This window comes from Loxodonta africana, chromosome 23 (assembly GCF_030014295.1).
Source record: "Loxodonta africana isolate mLoxAfr1 chromosome 23, mLoxAfr1.hap2, whole genome shotgun sequence".
Lineage (NCBI taxonomy): Eukaryota > Metazoa > Chordata > Mammalia > Proboscidea > Elephantidae > Loxodonta > Loxodonta africana.
The window spans coordinates 68,393,560-68,414,885 of record NC_087364.1 but is presented as its reverse complement, the minus strand read 5'-3'; the positions used below and the strand labels follow the sequence as shown (position 1 = coordinate 68,414,885).

The 21,326-nt window shown below is 47.0% G+C and overlaps 1 protein-coding gene across 1 annotated transcript; it reads left to right on the top strand.

Moving 5' to 3' along the window:
• The first annotated feature begins 585 nt into the window (after positions 1–585).
• Positions 586–19,823, top strand: SIAH2 (siah E3 ubiquitin protein ligase 2). The gene is made up of 2 exons (XM_010596000.3): positions 586–1,245; positions 19,187–19,823. The coding sequence occupies exons 1-2, from the start codon at positions 817–819 to the stop codon at positions 19,742–19,744; spliced, it is 987 nt and encodes a 328-aa protein (XP_010594302.2). The 5' UTR covers positions 586–816; the 3' UTR covers positions 19,745–19,823.
• Positions 19,824–21,326: the final 1,503 nt, after the last annotated feature.

The window sequence follows — 21,326 nt, the reverse complement described above, 5'->3', positions numbered from 1 at the left end:
GACCCAGAGCTCTCTGGCCGGCCCCGCCGCACGCCCTCCCCCGCGCACTGGTGACTCAACTCAGGCGAGAGAAAGCTCTCGGTTTTTTCCGACCTGCGCAGGGTGGCCGACGCCAGCGTCCCGCCCCGCTCGCCGTCCACGCCCCGGCCCGGCCTGAAGTTGCCCTTCTGGTTCGTGGCTGGGGACGCGTCGGCGTGGCTCCCCGGGGTGTGGCTAGAGGGCCTTGGCGACGCCTTCGCGGAGGGCTCCCCTCCCCAGCCCGGAAAAGCCGGCCCCGGCAGGCGACAGCAGGCGGCGGCGGCGAGCCGGGCATGCTCACTGGCGCGGGCCAAACCCGCGGCCCGAGCACCAAGCGCCCGCGCTAGGCGGCCCCCTACGCTGCCAGCTGGAGCCGGGCGGAGCCCACGCCCCGGCGCAGGGTGGCTCTGCCAGTCCCTGCGCGCCTGGGCGGCCTCGCACGTAGCCAGGCGTCACGTCCGCGCGCGCCCCCGGGGCTTGCGTCAGCTGCCGCTCCAGAAGCTGGTGGGCCGGGGCTCTGCGCACCGCTCGGGTTCGGGGCCCCGGACGCCGCCGGGAGGAGGGCGCCGCGCGGGATCGGAGGGCGCTGAGGGGTCTCTGGAACGCCGGGGGCCCTTGGAGAGCGCCAGTGCGCTCCATCCCCCGCCGGCCCGGCGCCGGCGGTCTCCGCTACCCGATCCCGGGCTGGGCGCCGTGGCGTTGCCCGGGAGCCCACCGCCCGCGGGGCGCGCTCCGCCTTGACCCCGGCGGCCCCGCGGCAGGCAGGCGCCCGCAGTTCCATGGTTGGCTCGGAACGCAATGAGCCGCCCGTCCTCCACCGGCCCCAGCGCTAACAAACCCTGCAGCAAGCAGCAGCCGCCGCAGCCCCAGCACGCTCCGTCCCCGGCTGCGCCCCCGGCCGCCGCCACCATCTCGGCTGCGGGCCCCGGCTCGTCCGCGGTGCCAGCCGCGGCGGCGGTGATCTCCGGCCCCGGCGGCGGCGGCGGCGGCGGTGGCGGGGCCGGCCCGGTGTCCCCGCAGCACCACGAGCTGACCTCGCTCTTCGAGTGCCCGGTCTGCTTTGACTATGTTCTGCCTCCCATCCTGCAGTGCCAGGCCGGGCACCTGGTGTGTAACCAATGCCGCCAGAAGCTGAGCTGCTGCCCGACGTGCCGGGGCGCCCTGACGCCCAGCATCAGGAACCTGGCTATGGAGAAGGTGGCCTCGGCTGTTCTCTTTCCCTGTAAGGTAAGCCCAGGTGCCGCTCGAGCACCTCCACTCGGCGACCTTCCGGAACTTCGGTGTCCTCCAGCTCCTTAGCAGGCCCTGAGAAGCAAGCGGCATCTCTCCTATGTGAGAGCAAAAATCTTTCCGCTTTGTCGGGCCATCCCCCCGCTCCCAAGTCCTCCTGTCCACTTTGCGGGTAGCTCTGGCCTGACATTTGCCGAAACACTGACCCCAGATGAACTGGCAATTCTCTTCTCATTAGAAGCCGTTGCTGCTCTCCCCGCCTGGTGCCTGCGCCCTTTGCAGACGTGTACTTGGGTGTGCTCTGTAGGGCTGGGCCGCGCTAGTAAAACTTGGACCGGGAAGCTGCGTGTCTGTGGGGAGTTGAGGAGCGAGGAAGTGGCGAGCTAAACGCGCCCTTTCCCAGCACTCGGCTTGGCAGAATGGCTCCTAGGCTCCAGCACCGCGCGCCCACCGTCCGCGCACCCCTGACACGTGGGAACTCCGGGGAGTGTAGCTATAGAAAGGGCGCCCACAGCCTGTTTTCCTCCAGCTACAGGAAAACCAAGAAAACCTGGCAGCCACGCCTTTCCCTCTCCTGGTCTGTGTTCTAAGCCGGGTGAAAACCCGGGTCTGTCGGGCATTTCACAGGAAGGGCGCGCGGGAGCTGTTGGTACAGTTCTTTAAAGCCTATCACTTTATTTTTTAGTCAAAAAAGTTACCAGCGCTTTTGCAAAAAATGCAGACCACAAAGACGAGAAAAACAGTGAAAAGACCAAGACCTCTCGCCTCTTCCCACCGTTGTTAGGTTTAGCGTGTGTATTTATGGACTTTTTCTAACAATTTATAAATGTGCTCTTGCAGCCAAATATAGAATCGTAGATGTCAGTGTGTGTCAGGAAGGCTTATATATACATGCACACATAGACATAGGTTTCCTCCAAAAATGGCTTCTGCAACTTGCTATTTTTAATTCATATGATCACACATTTTTTGATGTCTGAAATTTAGCTGTACCTCCTTCTGTTTTAAATGGCTGCATAGTATCACGTTGTGTGGTCATATTATAACATGTATTTATCTGCCTCTGTCACTTAAAAGGAAACCCTGGGGTGATGTGGTGGTTAAGAGCAGTTCAAATCCACCAGGTGCTCCTGGGAAACAATGCGGGGCAGTTCTACTCTGTCCTGTAGGGTCGCTATGAGTCAGAATCGACTCAGTGGTGGCAGGTTGGGTTTGGTATCACTTAAAAACATTCAGGAGCAATTCCGCAGATATCCTTGTCTGTTTTATTGTTTCCTTATAACCCAGAGCTACTCAGTAAACTTCACTTGCTGAACTTAGAAATGGAAATCACGTCATTAATACTTCTGGGTTTTTTATGTACAAATAATTTCTTTGCCTTGAATTTCTCCTTGGTGCTGTTTATAGGATGAGAGCTCACTTTTTTAAATTAAAAATAACCCCCCAGAGAATCAAGGTTTGGGATTCAAGTCAGTAAAATGAGTGATTGAATCTGGTGTGCCGCCCCGCCACAAATCAAATTTAAAATCGCATATTCAAATAAAGGTCTGCATCAGTATCTGGACTGTTGAGTTTCAGTCAGCTGTAATAAACTACTTTGCTTTAATACTATCCTCATATGCTTAGTAATTCACCCAGCCCAATAGTTGTTTCTTATAAAATTTATATGAAATATTTCCATGATTTTCTCGGAGTCGTGAAGAAGTAGGCAACTTAGTGGTCAGAGAAGAATTGATGGTAGTTGAAATAAAGTGGGCATCTGATGTTTGAGATATATTGGGGAAGGGAGAAAGCCCCTCAGGATTTCCGGGAAACCATCTTCTCAGCCCTTCACTGTCTCCCAAACGCTTCAGTGTGAGGCTAATAGAAAAGATGGCTTTAGGTGAACTATAGTTCACAAATTAGCATATAATGTCTGTATTTCGTAATTGGTTTTTAAAAAGCCATCTCCTAAAGCCTTGGGACTACTCCCAGGAGAAAGGAAGGGAAGCACTTCTAGGATGTGATGTGAAGGGTGGACTTTCACTTTCGGGATCTTGAACTTGGGCTTTGTTGAAGTATAGGTTCATCCCTCACACGTAATATGCTAGTGAAGTCGTTCTTGAAAGGTGGTTGTTTGGGGAATCCGGAGTACTCAGCCTTTTTTTATGATTTTCCCAAGTCCCTGTTTTATAAAAATGCAGTTGGGCAAAGCCATCACTTGACAAGCTGGAATGTAAGACTCAGCTATCTCCCCACAGATCAGGAAGCAAGCTTAGAAGAGTTTACCTTGGGGCCACTTCTGTGTGAGAGAGTGTGTGTGTGTGTGTGTGTGCGCGCGCGCAGCGCGCGCATGCGCGCATAAGAAGATGTATAAAGTGGCAGTGTGCACACCTTGACTTTGGCTGACCACACATCCAGACTATGGCCAGGGCACCTCGACCAGTTAATCTGGAGAATCCAAACTCAGATACATACAGAGGTCCAGCGAGCAGCCCAGATATGGGAAGGATGATAGACAATAGAGAGTGATAAGGCCTGTGGCAAAATGAAGACAAGACAGGTCTGTGTACCTTGCCCTTTGGCCTGCAGTTTGAGGCTCAGAGGGACTGCCTTGTCACTAAGGTTCCTGGTGGCGCAAACGGTTTGTACTCAGCTACTAACCTAAAGGTTGGTAGTTCAGAACCACCCAGCCATACCACAGAAGAGAGCCCCGGCGATCTGCTTCCATAAAAATTACAGCCAAGAAAACCGAATGGAACAGTTCTGCTCTGTAATACTTGGGGTTGCCATGGGTTGGAACTGACTGGACAGCAGTGGGTTTGCCTTGTCACTGTCCCTGCCTGCTTTCAGAATCCTCCTTATTGGCTGATTTGAGAAAGCCAATCTTGAGTAAGTACCAGAGCCCAGTTCTCAAAAGCTGCCTGGCCCTGCCACTGTTTGCCTGAGAGGCTGCCTCTGGGGGTTGGTCTATAAATGAGGGGATCAGACTGCCCAACTTCTAAGGACTTGTCACTTCTAGCATTCCATGAAAAGAAAGGAGGCCATGTGGAATGGTTATTGGGTGCTCTGTGCCCCAGCTACTTTGCGTGGGTCAGCTTTTATCAATTCACCCTTTTTGCAGATGCAGAAACTGATAGCTGTCGAACACTTAAAGTGACGTGTCAAGATCACACAGCTTGTAAGCGGATCAGGCCTTGAGCGTACATCCTGAGGGCACACATCCTTCTATTCCTCCTCACTGCATATCAATTTTGAATCTGAGCTGAAACTCCAAGGCTCCAAATCGTAACTGAAGTTTGACGCCAATAACAAAACCATCTGGATGGATGAGTTCACCAGATGGGCCTCTGATGGGAACATCCCAACATGATGACATACGTGCTCACTGTAAGAATTCGTTGGGAAGAATTTTGTAGGTCATGTGGGGTAGGAAGATCAGGGGGAAAAAAAACCTAATATTTTGAGACTTCACAGCTTTGGGGGCTGCTGATGCTTCAGCTGGCCAAAAAAAAAAAAAAATGAATGTGTTGTCAAATGATTGCCTTACATAGGTGTGGGGCCGCTTAATTAGAGGCTAGTGTGCTGCCAGCACCTTTGGTAGAGGGTACCGTGATTAGCTCAGGTCTCCCTTCAAAGAAAGGGTCTCTATCAAATAAGGTTCTTTTCCACTTGTATTTATAGTCTGTTCTCTGGCTGTTCCATGCCTGAGAAGTTTGTACATCCTTATTCCCAAATATCAAACCCACCACCTGTGGAATGTGGGGGTGTGGGGTGGGGAGTAAAGGCTGACACGTGTGTGCCCTCCTTCAGCAGTGTAGTTTGACATCAGCCGCATGTTTCTCTCCACAGCTGTGGGAAATGCTAAAAAAGACACTGCTCCAGCCCATGTAGGCTATGATACTCTCTTTCTACCTTTTCTTTGTCTTCTCTGAAACTTTTTCATAGCATATCTCCAAATAATTATTAAACTAGAAAGCCTTAGCTAGACACGTCTTCCCTGCAGCTGGAATTACGACAATGTTGTCTTTGCTGCAAAAATAAAGTCCCTGGGTGGCTCAAACCGTGCATGCACGGCTGGTGACCAAAAGACTGGTGGTTCAAACCCACCCAGTGGTGCTGCGAATGGAACAGACCTGGGGATCGGCTTCTGTAAAGATTACAGCCAAGAAAACCCTATGGATCAGCTCTACTCTGTAACACATGGGGTCTCTATGTCACAAGTCAACAATTACCAAAAAGAAAAAAAAAAACCCATTGCTATCCAGTCAGTTCTGACTCATAGCGACCCTATAGGTCAGAGTAGAACTGCCCCATAGGGTGTCCAAGGAGCGCCTGCTGGATTTGAACTGCTGACCTTTTGGTTAGCCGCAGCAGCTCTTAACCACTACGTCACCAGGGTTTCCAAATCAACAATAACAACAAGTCAGACGGCCCAGTTGAAAGAAAGTCCAGCTTCTCAGTGTGGTGGGGTCATTTAGTCCAGTGGAGGCAACCTCCCTAATTGCAGGCTAGGACCAGGTGATGCAAGGGGGAGAGGTATCTGACATGTGGTCTCAGCGTCTGGGAGACCCCTAGGAGCACTGGAGACGATGGTGAGCTGGGGCAAGCCATGCTCAGCCTTGGCTCATTGATGGGGTGGGAATATGGGTGCAGTCATGCTAGACATTTGGAGTTTTTCAAGAAAAGCCAGAAATCTGAAATTTTATGTTAAACATCTCAATTTTTTTTTTAAAGTTAGCCCAATCTAACTTTAAAGCTAGAGCTTGTAGGCCAAACCAACCATGTCTGCAGGCCAAATTCCAACTGCCAGTTTGCAACCTCATATCTGGTTCTTTTTTAGAAAGCATTCCTCAAGCCTGGAAGTTTTTCATTTAATTCTTACCGTACATGAACGTTGGAACTGTGATAGGTCCCAATTGTAGGTCATGTTGTAGCTTGTTTTCTTTTGCCAAGAGCACATCCATCCTGACCATCGGGAGATCTGAACCGTCATCCCAGCCACTAGGTGATTCACTTTGTACAAGTCAGCTCATGTCTTTGCATCCGAGGGCCTTTGTCTTTACAAGAGGGGTTAGACAAAATGATTATACCAAGGTCCTTTCTTGCCCTAAAATTTCAGAATCTACTAAGTGGCCCAAGGGGAAAGAGCAGGAGTTAGGAGGCAAGAGAGCTGGGTTCTCATTCTAGCTCTGAGTGATCTTGGTCCAGTCCATATCATTCCCTGAGCTTGCTTGCTCATCCATTAGCAGTAACAGCGACGATGTCTAGCTACGGGGTGCTGTGCAGCGCGGATGAGGAGGGCCGTGGCAGGGCTTTTGCTTCACCATGTCAGGTGGAAGATGAGTGATATTAAGGTGGCTGTCAGGTGGTAGGTGATCACCTAGAAACTGGAGGGGATATGCTGATTTGCCAAAACAGTTTTTCAAAGATGTCTTCTTCACCTCCAGAATTCCTCTAAGATAAAATCATTTACTTTGGAAATTGCTTGGCAGTCCTCACTGACCAGACCAATTGCCAGCAAGTCAGATTCCAACTCATGGGGATCCCGTGTGTGTCAGAGAAGAACTGTGCTCCATGGGGTATTCAGTGGCTAAAATTTTGGAAGTAGGTCATCAGGCCTTCTTCTGAGGCTCCTCTGGGTGGACTTGAATGCCCAACCTTTGGGTTGGTAGCTGAGGACATTAACTGTTAGTACCACCCATGGACTCTGCGGTCCTCACTACTGGCTGAAATTGACTGGTTTTATTCATAAAAATGTAGAATGAGCTGTCAGGGACCAGAGTCCCTGTACACTGACACCGAAGCTCAAGAGTTTAAGGAATGAAGTTGATAATACAGCTCTATGTGTAAAACTGAGAAGGAAAGAGCTAGAATGCTTTCAAGGAGTATAGAAGCTTAATGTGGATTCTAGCCTAGTTGGCCAAAGGCTTTTCCACAGGTCACCTTGAGCTTGAACTGGAGTAAATCATTGTGACTTAAAGTTGATCCTTAGTATAACTAGAGAGGATGCCTACTAAAAGGTTCAGCAGATCTGGCCTGTAAAGTAGCTACCTGTGGGTAGGTTAGATTTTCTAGTTCTGTTAAGCGCTTGGCTGCTAACCGAAAGGTTGGCAGTTCAAACTCACCCAGCGGCTCTGTGGGAGAAAGACCTGGCAATCTGTTCCTGTAAAGATTACAATCTAGGAAACCCTATGGGGCAGTTCTGCCTTGTCACATGGGGTCACTATGAGTCGGAATCGACTCAACAGCAATGGGTTCGTTTGTTTTTGCCTCAGGGGCGCCTCTTTCTCCATTAGTTTCTTAAAAATTGGGAAACTGTCATATTCTTCATTTCCAGTCTCATAAAGATTTTATGTAATGATTTTCAAACTATATAGCATCTATGAGATAAAACGGATGCCTCCTTCATAGTTTCCAGCCAAAGATGTTGTAGAAATAGATGGAAGATACACCTCTGTTAAATGTGAAGGCCTGCGCGCTATCTCAGGCTGAATTGACGAGTCTCCGTTTTGGGTCACTCAACCGCCATTTTAGCTTCTTGCACCCGTAGCTTTGAGAGCAGGCCTGAGCCATGCCTCCCGAGTCCAAATCCCTGCTCTGTCCCCCCTGTGACTGGAGGGTGACCTCTCCAAGGCTCAGTTCCTTATTGGCAAATGGGGTGATGATAGGAATGTGAGGATCAAACAGGGTAATAATCCATGCCAAGTGCCTAGGATAGCCCTGGCATGGCATAAACACTAAATTAATGTGCACAGTTAGAAGCCAACAGAAAGCAAATGGTCAGCATCTGAGGTCAGCTCCAGGCATAAGCTTTAAAGAAAAAGAAATCGTTCTTATTTTTTCCCACAGATTCTCCCACTTCTTTTCCCTACCCTTGATCATGTAGGATTCTCATAGAACTGATACAAGTTGGCGCTGGTGGTGCTTTTTGATCGATGAGACTTTTTTGCCATTTCTTTAATACTTTTAGGTGTGGAAGACTGGTTAGATAGATTAAGCAACTTTTTTTAACATATGTATTTTTTTTTAATATGTGTATTTTATAAGGTCCCTGGGTGGCACAAATAGTTTGTATTCACCTGCTAACTGAAAGGTTGGCAGTTTGAACCCACCCCGGGGCACCACAGAAGAAAGGCCTGGCAGTCTACTTCTGTAAGATTACCGCCAAGAAGACCCCCTGGAACAGTTCTACTCTGTAACGTGTGGGGTCACCAGAAGTTGGAATTGACACGACAGCAACGGGTAAAAAATTTTATTTTGCACATTATAAAATAAGATTTTTAAAGTTATGATAATTATTTTAAAATATAGAATGCCTGTAAAAGTAAAATAAAATGAAAATCCCCTATATTTTGCTAAGGAAACCCTGGTGCCGTACTGGTTAAGTGCAACAGCTGCTAACCAAGAGGTCGGCAATTCAAGTCCGCCAGGCACTCCTTGGAAACTCTATGGGGCAATTCTACTCTGACCTATAGGGTCGCTATGAGTTAGAATCAACTTGACGGCAACAGATTTTTATATTTCACTATACCATTTTTGCATGTATCCTTCCAAACTTGCCTCTTTATCAATGGAATTTTTTCATTCAAAGACAGCAGGTGAGGTGGGGCCCTATTGTACACGCTGTTTCATAAACTTTTTTTTTTCCCATCTATCACATGATGACTGCTTTTTCACATTGATAACTGCAGTCTTTAGGGTCGTTTTTAATGGCTGCATAATATTGCAAGCCCGTGAAGCTGGATGGTAGGGCCAAAGAATATATGCAAAAAATCTAAAGCTGTTAATAGTAGAGCCAAGCTGCTGTCTTACTTGGAATCATTTACTCTTGTTTCTCCCCAGCATCACCAGCACTGAGTGTTATTAAGCTTTTGGTTTTCTTAATGCTGCTGCCTGCTTTTTCTCCTTGACCTAGCCTCAGACCGGAGTTGGTTGCTCCTGATGACCCACTAACTTTGAAACCTACCCCCCTTTACCTTGGACTCTCTCCTGCAGCCCCAGGCCATCTGCCCCTGGCCCTCTCCTTCACTGCCCACCTGCCTAGCCAGCCATTGCCTCTACTTACCTTGCTGCCTTTATTTAACAAATGGTAAGGGGCACTGACTCTCTGGCCTCATCCTTCTGAAACTGCCTCGTGGTTGAGACGGGTCAACAGAGCAGCAGAGGCCTTCGCAAGTGGTGGGAGCAGAGGGGAGATGGGGGACCTCTCTGCAGCGGGGTTCTGGAGCTGCATTTTGAAGGTGGAGTGGCAGTTTGTCCAGAGAAGAAGAAGGAATGGAAGCTCACGGTGAGGTTATGTGGGAAAGCCAGTGGAGTTCCTCGTAGATAGTGTTGCTTTCCTTGTTAATAGGTTGCCAGAATTAGGTGTACTATCTCCTGATATTGCCCTAATTACCTTGTAGAAGAGATAGGATGAGGTTCGTGTCCCCTACCCCAAGGGGTTTGCCCAAGGTCATGGAGTTTGTAAGTTTGTGGAGCAGAAATTCCAGTCTGCGCCGAGCAATTACACGTACAACGTCTCTCCACTACAACCGCCTGCCTTTTCTGCTGCCCTCTCCCTGCTACTGGGGCCCAGTGGGGTACCCATTCCAGACCCACTCAGTGGCTTTTGGAGGGATGGCAGCTGTACCAGAGGGGCCCTCTTAATAGGGTCTCCAGGTAAAATACAGGATGCCCAGTTAAGTTTGAATTTTAGATAAACTACAGATTTTTTTTTGTGTGTGGCATATGTCTATCCCAAATATTATATGGGGACACACTGAGCAGCTTGAGTTTTTATTTGTTACACCTGGCAACCCTACCACTTAAGTCTTCTGGTGAACTCAGTTGCTGTAGTGGAGAAATAGAGACTGCGGAAGTTAAGCAGCACTGTGTGAAGCCTTGTCGGCTCTGTTAACGGGACTGTGCAGGTGGGAACCTGGCGCAGGAGGTAAGGGCATGTTGAAGGGCGGGAGAGGTGCTGCTAGCCCGGGATAAAGCCGTGTAACTCTGACGCTTCCTTGAAGGTGCTTTTGTTTGCTTGAGCATGCCCTCTGAAGGGACCTTACAAAACTGGTTCTCCAAGACAATGCATGGTCGCTCATGGTCAGATGAAAAGCATACGTGGTCAAAAGTCAACTTTTGTTCAAAGCTTCTAAGATTAAAAATCAACCACTGCCAGCCCAGTGAGTCTTTGTAAGGCCATTATCCTCCCTCCCCCCACAGCCCAATGTTCTCAGATTTCTCTGATTATATTACCCCAAAGCCTTCCACCAAGAGACGTTATAGGAAGACAGCTAGCCAAAACATGTGGCTTGTCCTCACCTTTCTCTTAGGCAAATAGGAGGAATTTTTGAGCCCGTGATCCTTAATTAGAATTGTCTGCCCCAGCTTGTAAAATTCAGTGCTTTTTTTTTTTTTTTTTTTTTAAGTCTCGCCACTGTTTGTAAGTTCTGGTACTAAATAATATTGTCTTCTCATATCACTATATGTAAAACAACAACAAAAAACCCAAATTCATTGCCATCAAGTTGATTCCAACTCATAGTGACCCTATAGGACAGAGTACAACTGTCCCATAGGGTTTCCAAGGGTGTCGATCTTTAGGGAAACAGACTGCCACATCTTTCTCCCACAGAACATCAGATGGGTTCGAACCACCGACCTTTCAGTTAGCAGCCAAGCACGTAACCACTGCATTCCATAAAACTGCTACTGCACTATTTATTGGTTGATTGTTATCTCTTGCCACTTCCTCATAGCCTCAGTGAGGACTTTACCGTTTGAGTTGAGTGAAAACACTCCAAGTCTCTTAGGGGAAGGATGCTAGACAGATGCGGGCTGAATATTGTAATTAAGACACAAGGAGAGTTTTCACCTCAACCCACCACCTGGGTCAGAATGTGATTAACGTGAGGAGCCCACAGCTCATCCACTGTTAATAATAGTCGCAGGGTGAGCTGCAGACACTTATATAGACACACTCAGAGGTGACATGGTAGATTCAAGGTCACACAGGACGCAGAGTACTTGAGTTCCAGTCACCACTCCCCTAACAGCAGTTTGTAAACACACTTAGAGCAAAAGGGACATTCAGTCTTTAAAACGACATCAGCGGGCGCTGCTGTTTGCCAGTCTATGTAAGGTTTCAGAAGAGCTTATAAACACACTCCTCCCCGAATAGTTTACATAGATTAAAATATATGAAACACCCCTATCCAGACTATAAACCAAACCCATAGGACTGAAGTTTAAAAGAAAAATGGTACATTTTTGTCTTTTACCAAAAAAAAAAAAACTAACAAACCCAGTGCCGTTGAGTCGACTCCAACTCATAGCGACCCTATAGGACAGAGTAGAACTGCCCCATAGAGTTTCCAAGGAGCGCCTGGCAGATTTGAACTGCCGAACCTTTGGTTAGCAGCCGTAGCGCTTAACTACTACGCCACCAGGGTTTCTTTTTTGTCCTTTATGTACTCTCAAATGGCCTATGGGATTTTTTTAATTCTAAATTTCACAGTAAGGCTCAAATTAAAATAAAAGCAACGTGGCGGACAACAGTGCGTCTTCCACAGATAAACCTAGTAATAAAAATCACTTGAACCTGTTGCTGTCAAGTCTATTCCTACTCAAAGGGACCCTGTAGGACAGCAGACCTGCTCCATAGGGCTTTCAAGGAGTGTAGATTCGAACTGCTGACCTTGTGGTTAGCAGCTGAGCTCTTAACCACTGTGCCACTAGAGCTCCAAAACCTAGGAACACTTATTCATTTATCAACAAACATTTGGTGGGCAGAAAGCAGGCAATAAATAAATCGGTACATCGATGAACAAAATTCATAAACCCCCAAATTAACTTGGAAAGTAATCTGTGGTCGCCAAGTGATCTTTCTGGGGTAGATAACCATTTTTAATCACAAAGGAGCTAGCTTGAATGGCTAAAAGTCCTTAAAAAAATGGAATTTTTTTTTCTATTACTGAATCTTTTTTATTTGACCAATCTATGGATATATACTTGGGTTCTTTAGATAAACGCATAATTTTAGGGATTAAAACTTTAACAGCTGGCTATGTTTTACCATATTGTGGCTCTATAGGAGATTTCGCTTCCAACTCCCATTTGAGCAATTCTGAAGAACGTTGAGAAGGTAGAGACTTCATTCAACCAGTAACTGCCTAATAATCTGATCATAGGTAAATTATGCAGCCAGGAAATCATCCTTCAAATTGTACTCATGTAGTTTTGATTCTAGGAAGCCCTGGTGGCACAATGGTTAAGGGCTTGGCTGCTAACCAAAAGGCTGGCAGTTCAAACCTACCAGGCCCTCTGAGGAGGAAAGACGTGGCAAGGTGCTCTTGTAAAGATTACAGCCTTGGAAACCCTATGGGGCAGTTCTACTCTGTCCTATAGTGTCGCTAGGAAGAAGTTGGAATCAACTGGAAGGCAATGGGGTTTTTTGTTTTTTAAGTTCTGATTCTGTTTCTGGGTCGCCTTGGTGAATTTCGTTCTCGGGGCTCCTCTTTCAGACATTGCCTGGAATCGAACCCAAGTTTACCTTCAATTTGGGAGGGGTGGGGGATGAAACTACACTGGCCAAAAACTATACACTTCAGGACCACAGACTTGTCAAGCCATAAACCTTGAGAAGGATCCAAGGGGTGATGGAGAAGCTTTGTCTTTTACAAGATCAAAGAAGTGTCAGTTATTATGCCAGCAATTAATGTCACCATTGCAAGTTTTTATTGGTTCCTTAAAATGAGTTCCAAAGAGCCTGGTTAAAGAAAAACTATTAACTTGGCTGCATTTACATGAGGATATGTAGTTAAAAGTACATTTTCTTTTTTTTAAAACACTGTTCTGGTAAAACAGTTCTCTCAACCAACTCTTCTTCATCACTGGCTTGAAATAACGAGGTTCAGCTGCACAAGGAATCACCATCCCATAAAGGACAAATAAGAGAACTCAGTCTCTGGACTACTTAATATGCTCTTTGGGGGGTATATTTTTGATATGATTTCAGACTTTCACAAAAGCTGCAATTAATAGTACAAAAAATTCCCATGTACCCTTTATCCAGATTGATCAGTTGTTTATTTTTTGCCCCATTTGACTTGTCATTTGTACAGTCTCTATATATCCATATACTTTTTAATCATTTGAATGGAAATTCAGACATCTTGCCCCTCCATGTGTTTCTCCTAAAAACAAAGACATTGTCTTGTGTGATTATGATACAGTTATCAAAATCAGGAAATTTTACATACAGTAGCAACTATTATCAAATTCACAGTCCATATTCAGATTTCAGCTGTTACCCCAATAATGTCCAATAGCAATTTGTGTTTCCCAGGCAGGGGTCATGTATTGTACTTTGTGCATTTTATGATCACTACAGCGTATATAGATTGAAGGAAAGCCCAGCTCACTTTTGCTTATTCCAAGACAAGGTCATTTCTTGGATTTAATTCACAAGTTTATGAGCCTCAACAACAAAATAGCAATTGTGCTTTGTTTTTCTTGGGGTGTTCTCATTTGAGGCCCCAGCGCTAGGCAGGTAATACATTTCAGCTGTTTCCTAGGAGGTGACCAGGCTGAGGCAGGGTGCTTACCTCACATTCCCCAAGAGGGTCGCCCTTCATCGTCGTGGGGCTCACGCTGCCTCTATTGTACTAGGTTGTTGGTTGTCGGAGCTCTGTAAATCACTCTTGAATTGCATGGACTCAAATTAAGTTAAATGACTTGTTTTCATCCAGTCACAGGATCCATGCCTGACTTTCACTAGCACCCCCACTTAGAAGGGTTATTCTGATATTTCATAAACAAATATAGCTGTGTTTATTTGGTAAATAACAGGCGTCCAGTCTAATCTTGGAGCCCTGGTGGCGCCAGTGGTTAAGCGTTTAGCTGCTAACCAAAAGGTCGGCAGTTTGAATCCATCAGCTGCTCCTTGGAAACCCTATGGGGCAGTTCTACTCTGTCCTGCAGGGTCGGAATCAACTCGATGGCCATGGGGTTTGAGTCTTTGACTTTCTTACATATCTTACGAGTATGTGTGAGTGAAGGGGTTTCTTTGCAGAAAAGGAAAAACTCTGCCTAAATTCCAACTTAAATGCAGCCTCCAAAACCCAGGCCCACGGAAAGAATTGGGCCTAATTACCTCTTTTGCCACCAAAAAACCAAATCCAGTGCCGTTGAGTCGATTCCGACTCATAGCGACCTCTTTTTGCAGAGACCTAAAATTGGGGCACCAGGTCACTCAATGGCTTTCATGGCTGAACATGTTTGCACAAGACTGGAGCCACTGCAAGACGAGAAGTTTCTAAAGAGGGGGCACAATGTTATTTCAGCATTTCTTTGTTTCTTGTTCTGCTGGGCCATCTTTCTCCTCTCCATAATTTCCCTTTAGCTTTGGGCTTCTGTGGTTTGGTTTTTGTTTTGTTTTTTTTCTTCCTCCTTCAGAGAGGTTGATTTAAAACATGTTTTCCCCAGGGGAAATGAGCAGATAGTTCCCTGAGGAGAAATCTCTGTTATAGTGAGGATGTGTCCCATGACACAGCCCTCTACGAACCAGCCAGGTGCTTTCTCCCAGTAACCAGAGCAGACAACTGAGAACCAGGTTGTTTGAAGTAAAGCCTCTGCCCGTCCCAAACGCAGGCATCCTTTGGACCCTTCCTGCATCCATTTGGTGGGGCCCGAAGGGGCCCTAGCCAGAATGTGAAAATTGAAACCTCAGGACTTTGTTGCTAGCTGCCAGAGAAGGCTGGCAGGGCCTAATTACTGGGTCACTTATTTGTTTTATTTGTAGGCGATGAGTCCCATTCCTTGGGGAGAGGAGCTCTCGGGGCTGTTTTTTCTCCTTGCAAACCAAAGAAGAAGTTCATATTAGAACCTGTTGCCAAAAGCAGTGTATCTGTGGACCGGGGTTTTTGTGCGTGTTGGGTTGGGGGAAAGGGAGTGGCAAAGGGAGATGAAAATGATTTCTTTGGTTGGCGCCTCAGCTGCTGTGTGTTGTACAGAGAGAGCATCAGCGGAGGGCCCGGGAAGGCTAGACTCAGCTCCCGGTGTGGCGGCTGAGAGCCTCCAGTTTCTGGTCTGTAAAACGGGTAGAACCAGCTCCTGAGTTCAATGCTGTGCTTTGCAAACCCGGGCAGTCCCCATTGGGGTGGGGCAGAGGCCAGCTGACCTTGTCGGTGTCGGCCCCTCATTGCAACTGTCACCACGGCTGCCCGGAGGCCAAGTTTTATCCTTTGTCTAAATCAGTGGTTCTCAACCAGGACAGATGTTGCCCCCCAGGGGGGCATTTGACCATGTCTGCAGGCATTTTTGGTTATGACACCTGGGGGGAGGTGGTTATGGTTATGGTTCTACTGACATCTGGTGGGTGGAGGCCAGGATGCTGCTAAACATCCTACAATGCACAGCACCGAACCGAAACCAAACCCACTGCCCTCGAGTCGATTCCCACTCATAGCGACCCTACAGGACAGAGTAAAACCGCCCCATAGAGTTTCCAAGGAGCGCCAGGCGGATTCGAACTGCTGGCCCTTTGGTTAGCAGCCGTAGCACTTAACCACTGTGCCACCAGGGTTTCCATGCTCAGCACAGACTTGTATATATCTGGTCAAAAATGTGCCAAGGTTGAGACCCTGCAGATAAACTGAAGTATCAGTACAGTCCCTGACAGAATCTGGACCTGCCTTCTCCTTTAGGTTTTATCCCCCATTATTACCTCCACAGGAGTCCCTGGGTGGCTCAGTTGGTTAAGCACTTGATTGGTAACCAAAAGGTTGGAGGTTCGAACTCACCCAGAGGCACCTCAGAAGAAAGGCCTGGAGATCTCCTTCCAAAAGATCACAGCCTTGAAGATCCTTTGGAGTTCTGTTCTGGCACTGGGGTAACCATGGACTCCACAACAACTGGTTTGGGTTTTTGTTGTTGTTGTTTGGATCCTTCCACTTGTCCTGTGTTAGAGCCATACAGGTCTCCCCCTTCCACAATCTACTTCTTCTACAGCAAGCTTTCCTTAACCTTCTTCTGCTCACCTTGTGCCCGGCTTGGAGTCACTTTTCACCCTCCTGATCCTCCCCTGCATCTGTATTTCTCTTGTATTTGAGTTTTTTTGTATAGTTGCAGCTTTCCAAGAAAACACAGTCCCAGCAGCCTGTGAGATCTGAGCTGGCTGCTCAGAGACACATAGACAGTTGTATAGACCATTTCAGGGAATTCACAGACACCCCGCCCCCAAGTCCTCACTCTGATTCCTGGATGACAGCCCCTGATTCAGGTGACCAGAACACCCATCATGCACTGAGGTGTCATTCTAGCACAATGCCAAGGCTGTCAGAAGTATGAGGTGTGACACGGGTGTGTGTGTGTGTATCTCAAAGTTTAGATGTTTTCTTTTTAGAGTCATCCATAATCCAGTCATCATAAAAGCAGCACTTTGAACCAGGTCGGGCCCCTGCTGAGAATTTGCATTTCCACCCCCAGATATACTGAATCAGAATCTACATTTTAACAACATCCCTAGGTGATTCTTACATATAATACATTTTGAGGACCACTGCTCTACTAGTGGTTCTAAGAATTGGCCTCTAACCAGCAGTATTAGCATCACCCCAGAACTTGTTAGAAATGCAGAGTCTCAGCAGGGGTTTGCATAAAAGTGGCTCCAGTGGTCATGAAGAGACACCCTCATCCATGATGGAATAAAGAAGGAATAGATGGGCGTTAAAGTTCAGCTTGGTTAAAAAAAAAAAAAGGGCAGAGAAAGCCCCCAAATCTGTAACAGCTTCTTTTTTTAGAAGGCCATTGTCCACCCAGATGCTAAGTAATGCCTTTTCTATTTGTGTACTTGGGAAAGTTCCCCATTCTCTATATTTGGGTTGAAGGAAGAGGTGAATGTGTGACTTGTAAGACAAATCAAATAATTCAGATTCTAAATATTCCTACTTCAGTTACCCCAGAAAAAGTTCTAAAATGCTTGCTCGATGATACATATTTGTTGTACATTTTGAGTCTGTGAGCGTGGAGTGGTTTGGGACTTGGGGTGAGGGAAGAGGGACAGATGGCACTCTTCTCTACACCATTTGCCAAAGCTCAAGTAGTTCTGAGTTTATTCCTGGGCAGCAGTGGTAAACAGCTCATTCTGAAACATCTTCTTAACCCAAATAATGAGGGCCTGTGTCAGCCGGAGAATCTGCCAAGTTCACAGCTAATTCTTGCTATTTTTAGTGTGTGTTTGCTTTTAAACTCTAGGGAGAAATGCCTCACCCATCACCCACAACATCGGAAGGCTCTATATTCCCAGCTGCACCCTAAGTTTAAAAACAGTTAATAGGGATTTGCTTTTTAGGACCTTACAAAGTTAGGAGCTTCAAGTGTAACTATACAGGGATAAGTAAGCTGGTTTTCCCTTCTGATTAAATTTTTTTTTTTTATATACCCAGGTTTTAAAAATTAGTCCCTGGTTAAAAAAAAAAAAGATGGATAAACAATTCCTATGGGCAAAACGGAGCCCTGGTGGCACAGTGGTTAAGAGCTCAGCTGCTTATCAAAAGGTCACCAGTTCGAATCCACCAGCCGCTCCTTGGAAACCCTATAGGGCAGTTCTGCTGTGTCCTATAGGGTTGCTATGAGCTGGAATCAACTCAACAGTAATGGATTTGGGTGTGTCTGAATGGGGGGTCGGGGGCAGGGAATCCAGGTAACACCCGCCAGACAGCTTACCTGCCACTGCGCACCGAGATTAGAAGGCGGACACCTAGTTTCACCCAAAAAGGCGATTCAGGTTTCTTAGGTGTCTTTATAAGACAATGGCAGAGAAGTCTGGGCAAGTATCTACTTGTGGGCTGATTCTCCACCTGGTGTCTAGGAATTAACATCGTCACTCTTGGGAGGGTTGGGAGCAGGTGTTTGATTCTTTTCAGTGTGGCCTTTTCCTGTGGGATGATTTACCCTTCAGGAGTGTCTTCCCGGCTGCAAGAGAAGAATAGGTTTTGTTCCTCCCTTATTAAGGCAGGATTTGAGGGGCAGACCTACTGTCTCAGAAAACGTGTCTAGGATGAGTGACCACGCCAGGGCCCACTGTAGTTCCCCTTCCTCCCCGGTCTGTCATGAGGACCTGACATACCTGGTCATGAAGACACGTGCCCTTGAACTTGAAGAAGTGATCTGGGGACAGTTCGTGGGGTTTGAGAGGTTTGAGCTGTTCTCGTTTTAGCCTCCACTGTCTGATTAGACCTGGAACCTGTGTGGTTGGCACCAAACTCCACGTGCTCTCTTGAGAGTTGTCTACTTAGCTCTTGGATAGGATTTTCTCCCACCCAAAAGTATGTTCAAAGCCCCCAGGGGAAGGTTCAGAGGGCAAGAAGGCAAGGTGATATTTCCAGCAGTGTGCAGGTCTCCAGCCGCCCCCATGCCCTGGACTGGTCATTCCAGCAGGCAAAGGCAGGGAAACAAAGGGCAGCCTTCCCCACCACCTGCCGGCCTTCTGGTGAGTCACCAGTTTAAGCCAGGACGGGGAAGGGAGCAATAAAGAGGTTATACCTTTTTTCAAAACTATCTTAATGGGAAACCTAGTCTGGAAATAATATATGTTCCTTGCCCAACCACACCCCGAAGCCATTTTCAATTTTTTTAAAAACAGTTTACTGAGAATAAGGGGAAGGTACAGGGCTGTCTTGACAATTTTGTTTCTTTGAGGTTATAGTGAGAAAACTTGAGTTTTCTCACGTTTTTAACAACGTTGGAACGGGAAGCATGAAGAAGGGTACATTTCTGGTCAGTGGTTCAGGATAGTCCCCTGATTTTATGCCTGACAGTATTTTAGTCTTAAATACTTAACTCACTTGAGCAAAAGTCGTTGAAGTGAGTACAGTTTATGCCCAGGCAATCTGAGCGGGTAGGTAGATCCTCTAGAGGTATACACCAGTAGAAGTTTTGAGAAGGCCCAACGTGTTTCTTTCTGTCTTTGCAGTATGCCACCACAGGCTGTTCCCTGACTCTGCACCACACGGAGAAGCCAGAACATGAAGACATCTGTGAATACCGTCCCTACTCTTGTCCTTGTCCTGGGGCGTCCTGCAAGTGGCAGGGCTCGCTGGAAGCCGTGATGTCCCACCTCATGCACGCCCACAAAAGCATCACTACCCTTCAGGGAGAAGACATCGTCTTTCTAGCTACGGACATTAACCTGCCAGGAGCTGTTGACTGGGTGATGATGCAGTCATGTTTCGGCCACCACTTTATGCTGGTGCTGGAGAAACAAGAAAAGTATGAAGGCCACCAGCAGTTCTTTGCCATCGTCCTGCTCATCGGCACCCGCAAGCAGGCCGAGAACTTTGCCTACAGACTGGAGCTGAACGGGAACCGGCGGAGACTGACCTGGGAGGCCACCCCCCGGTCCATCCACGACGGCGTGGCCGCGGCCATCATGAACAGCGACTGCCTCGTTTTCGACACAGCCATCGCACATCTTTTTGCGGATAATGGGAACCTTGGGATAAATGTGACTATTTCTACGTGTTGTCCATGACGCATCGTGTGGGATCTATAAACTATTGAAATTATTTGGGCATAGTTCTCTGTGTTGAATAAAGATTTTTATAGATGTTTTATTCGGTATGTCTTCACAAGTCAGGATCCACAGTTGCCCCATGTTTTGTTGAAACAGCAGCTTCCCATCTCGCATAGACACACCCAAACCCATTGCCATAGAGTCAGTCCCTTCTCATAGCAACCCTGATGATTCCAGTGGTTAAGCGCTCAGCTGCTAACCAAAAGGTCAGCAGTTGGAACCCACCAGCCGCTCTGCAGGAGAAAGGTGTGGCAGTCTGCTTCTGTAAAGATTTACAGCCTTGGGAACCAACCCTATCGGGCAGTTCTACTCTGTCCCATAGGTTCGCTATGAGTCATACATACACACACCTCTTAACTGACATCAACCCAGCAAATTTCATTAACTAGGATGAATCGGGTTTAGAGGCTCTTCTGTGATCTAAAATAAACTTTATTATTAAATTTTATTTGCTTCCTGAGCAACACTTGACTGCTTGCTCAGGGCTCCTGTAGACCAGTATGTTAGAAATTTGGGACTCCTTCTTGCCTGTCTCCCTACGTTTGTCCCTCGATGTTGACAATAGCACAGTGTTTGTCAGCAAATTTCTTTTATCTTGTTTTTTTGAGGGGGGTAGGAATTGTTTTAAGGAGCCCTGGTGGCACAGTGGTTAAAGCACTCAGCTGCCAAACAAAAGGTCGGCAGTTGGAACCCACCAGCCACTCTGCAGGATAAAGATGTGGAAGTCGTCCGTAAAGATTTGACAGCCTTCGACACCCTGTGGGGCAGTTCTACTCTGTCCTATAGCATCACTATGAGCCGGAATTGACTTGAGGGCAGTGGGTTTGGTTTTTTGGTTTAGGAATTACTTTAATGCATTTAAAACAGCGTTTCTCAAACTGGATGCTGACCAATGTGCATAGCCTCACCTGGAGTACTCATCTGTTTTAAGCAGATCTAGGGCACCTGTGAATCTATAGGCTCACCAGGTGATTCGTTTCCATGGTAAGATTTGAGAATTACTAGGTTAAATTGTGGAAAAGGGTCCAGATTTCAAAGGTGCTTTGAGATTGCCCTCTGCTGATCCTGTTTGACTTTCTACTGTTTCACCCACCCCACCCCCCAAATTAAAACTAGAACTATATATCTACATGAACACACCCTGAGATTTGGTCACTCGGTGGTTTCTGGGTGGATTGCCTAGGAAAATGAGTCATATGGCCAATGATAGTTCTCATGTAATTAGTTTTTGCTCACCACTAGTATAGATGACCTGTTTACACGTGGCTTCCATCGGAAGCCCTCTTGGACTGTAGATGGTGTGAAAGACTAGATCAGTAGACTTGGAAAAGCTTTATAGCCAGTGTCATATGCTTACTTTCTAAAGGTTTGGTTTGGTTTTCGTGTTTTTTGTTTTTGTTTTTTTTTTTTTTGCCACATTCACTTTAGTTTTTTAATAAATATTTTCCAAAAATTAATATTGTGCTTTATTTTCCTGTTTGAATAATGTTTGATATGCATTTATTGAGCAGCTACTATGTGCAGGTGCATTGAAGCTTCA

What these genes read in the sequence shown, in the direction of transcription:
- SIAH2 (XM_010596000.3), top strand. Translation starts at nt 817, where the DNA reads ATGAGCCGCCCGTCCTCCACCGGCCCCAGCGCTAACAAACCCTGCAGC. An exon ending in CTGTTCTCTTTCCCTGTAAG is followed by an intron (nt 1,246 to 19,186) that starts GTAAGCCCAGGT and finishes CTGTCTTTGCAG; the next exon opens with TATGCCACCACAGGCTGTTC.